This window comes from Drosophila innubila, unplaced genomic scaffold (genome assembly GCF_004354385.1).
Source record: "Drosophila innubila isolate TH190305 unplaced genomic scaffold, UK_Dinn_1.0 70_U_U, whole genome shotgun sequence".
Lineage (NCBI taxonomy): Eukaryota > Metazoa > Arthropoda > Insecta > Diptera > Drosophilidae > Drosophila > Drosophila innubila.
Window position 1 is genome coordinate 1 of NW_022995701.1, and position 2869 is coordinate 2869.

Sequence of the window (2869 nt, forward strand, 5' to 3'; positions counted from 1 at the left end):
GTCGCTGCTGCTGTCGGCAGATCGCGCGACGTCTCCTCCGCGAGGGCGAGCAATTATGTGACGCTCGTTTTGTGTGTAGATGTGTATAAGAGACAGATTCAAATGGATGCAATCGACGGCAATCCGGCACTGAGGACTTTGAAATGGGTGTTTGCTTAAACTTTTGTGGTGTAACTCCCACAGATTCCAGGGACTCCAATGGGCGACATCGTTTCCTGCCGCTCTCATTGGAACACGTTCTCATACCAGGTCGCTTACCTAAGGATTTTTGGCTCTATCATTATATGCACTACAAACTTAAGGCGGTAGGAATTTCATATTGCTTATACTTTTGTTAATTGTTAACAATTATTATTATTCCAGGGTCTGGAGTGCTGTTCAACCTATGCCATAACAATTCACTATGTATTATACTATCAAATGTATTTGTTTGACTATCTTCTTTATAATATGCATCCATATGGTATTATTAAGGGCCATGAGCCTCTTGTCGTGAATCCATCCGGGAACGAGAATGTATAGCTAATTAGGACTATCAACGGAAAAAAGTGCATTTATCTAATTACAATCAATGTACTATAATAATAAGTAAACAGAATTCCTTCCTTCTAAATACATGTAATTCCGTTTAATGGTCTTAGATGAACTTTTAATACTCATTACTCATCATATAAGTCTTTTTGCAGATCTCAAACTGCTTGTTTATTGAAGATAAATACTTGATCTTAAGATAAAATCTTACTTGCTTTATTCATTTTCTGAAGGCTAATATAACCATTTTGATTTTAAGAATATTCAATATTCAAGTTATAAAAAATCAATTGTTAGACAGAATTTTAAGTATTTGCGTAAAAATTCGACCAAAATATAACTAAGCATATTAAGTAGTGTCTGTCTTTGGCTTTGTTTTCAACAGTCCATCCGAATTACTTGAGTGTAACTCCTTCTTCCCAAATCCCTTATTTATTTTGATTATAATCCAACGAAGCAGTGGTCCTTTTTTCTGGAATTATTTGCATAAGGCCAAATGGACGAAGTTTGTAGATGACATATTCAATCATGTAAAAGTCTCTAAAATTACTATAATGAAATGCTATTGCTGTGTTCGAGAAGAAGCTGTGAGATTTCTGCAAAAAAAAATCATTGATTAAAATACTAATATAAAATAATATTAGAAATCATATTACATTGTTTAAGTTCTGCTGTGCATAAGGTGGAACTGGTAGGAAACGGGAGAGTCCATCCTCATCTCGAGAATTTCCAGCTACTACGCCGGCATTCCGTAAACATCGGGCAATCTCCACATGCTCAATACCGTAGTTGCGGTTACTGCAGAGGTTGCCATTCCCGTGTCCCAGATTCATAAATCGATGCAGTGCCGCCTTGCTGAAAACATAACCAACTGCTCCAGAGACGTAGCCCTGAAAAGTATGAAAAATAATATTTTAATATGTTTCCCCACGAAACAGAAATATACTGGTAAATATTTTTTTTTATTTAAACCATGTATTCCTTTCATTACTTTTTCTTTTTTATATATTTTTAGTGTTTTTATTTAGTTATAAATATTTTTTTGTTTTAATCATAATAAATAAATTAACCACTTCTATTTTGTCCTAATTTTTTTCAAAGATATTTTAACTGATGTTTTTACTGAAGAGTCATTAGGTGACGAGGTGACGATGTGGATATATTAATATAAAAATTTAAGTTTTAATAAATAAATAGATTTAGATTATTTATTTGGTTGTCTTTTTAATATCTGATTCATATTAAATGAACTCACCCGTTTCATTTGCTCCCAATCATTGCTGCCAAAATAAATTGGCGTTTCTGGTGTGTAAGCTTGTAGAAAATGCTGAAGGTTCTCCATTATTACATAGCTGTCAATTGATACAACAATTAGAATCGAAGAGTGTGCAATTAAAAGCAGACTTACGTATTATCGGGGACCTTTAGAAACCAATCGTAATCTTCGTAATAATGCTGATAAACATGCTGCAGTTGATATCGCGTCTTGGCCCAAGAATTAGTGTGTCTCTCTTTAATGTTTAGCTTCTTGTCTCTCTGGCTGCCCATGAAGAGCAACTTGTTGCAACGCCTGCCCCAAGTGCGTTCTATGTGTGCGGCATGTGAGTGCAGCGAACTTGCCACAACCAAGCAGAGAATGCGTGTCGCGTTGTTGTTCAAGTGAGCGGTCACTGATGAGTTGGAGTTCGAGTTGGAGATGGAGAGGGAGAGGGAGGAGGATTGGGAGCTGCTATCTTGCTGAGAGGTGACATCATCAAAGAATTGCAAGCGGGCACGTTGCATCAACTGCGATAAGTAAGTGCCACAGATCAGACCCAACAACAACATCAGCAACATCTCCAAGTTGTTGTTGCTTCCCCCCTTGCGTTGCGAAGATGTCCCAATGATGTTCATATTATGCAGCTAGCCGGATTTATTTTAACGTTTGTTTACTTTTTTATGCAAATTTAATGTTTATGTCGTCAGGCAGTCGACACAGATCTTGTTGTTGTTGAAATTCCAAATTAACACATTCTTGTGCACTGACACAGCGTTATAGTCAAAAGACGAAACCTGTAAGATGTGGTTGACCTTCAGGCACATTATATATACATATTTATGTATTTATCTGTATGTTGCCCTCTCCCCTTTCCACACTTCGCCTTCCTGTCACTGCGCCTTTTTTAGCTTAATTCGATTTGCAATTGCTAAATTGTAAGTTGCCGGTTTTTTCTTTCTTTTTTTAAAGCGACGCTTCTGCCGCTGTCGCTACCTCTGCTGCCGTCGCTGCTGCTGTCGGCAGATCGCGCGACGTCTCCTCCGCGAGGGCGAGCAATTATGTGACGCTCGTTTTGTGTGT

The 2869-nt window shown here is 37.5% G+C and overlaps 2 protein-coding genes across 2 annotated transcripts; one reads left to right on the forward strand and one right to left on the reverse strand.

The window, feature by feature from the left end:
• The first annotated feature begins 102 nt into the window (after positions 1 to 102).
• Positions 103 to 613, forward strand: LOC117793272 (glycoprotein-N-acetylgalactosamine 3-beta-galactosyltransferase 1-like). Its single transcript, XM_034633556.1, has 2 exons — positions 103 to 305; positions 364 to 613. Exons 1-2 carry the CDS (start codon positions 144 to 146, stop codon positions 520 to 522), a joined length of 321 nt encoding a protein of 106 aa, XP_034489447.1. The 5' UTR covers positions 103 to 143; the 3' UTR covers positions 523 to 613.
• A 112-nt stretch (positions 614 to 725) lies between these two features.
• Positions 726 to 2863, reverse strand: LOC117793271 (glycoprotein-N-acetylgalactosamine 3-beta-galactosyltransferase 1). The gene is made up of 4 exons (XM_034633555.1): positions 1940 to 2863; positions 1787 to 1883; positions 1188 to 1421; positions 726 to 1127 (listed from the first exon to the last, which is right to left on the reverse strand). The coding sequence occupies exons 1-4, from the start codon at positions 2422 to 2424 to the stop codon at positions 960 to 962; spliced, it is 984 nt and encodes a 327-aa protein (XP_034489446.1). The 5' UTR covers positions 2425 to 2863; the 3' UTR covers positions 726 to 959.
• Between the last annotated feature and the right edge of the window lie 6 nt (positions 2864 to 2869).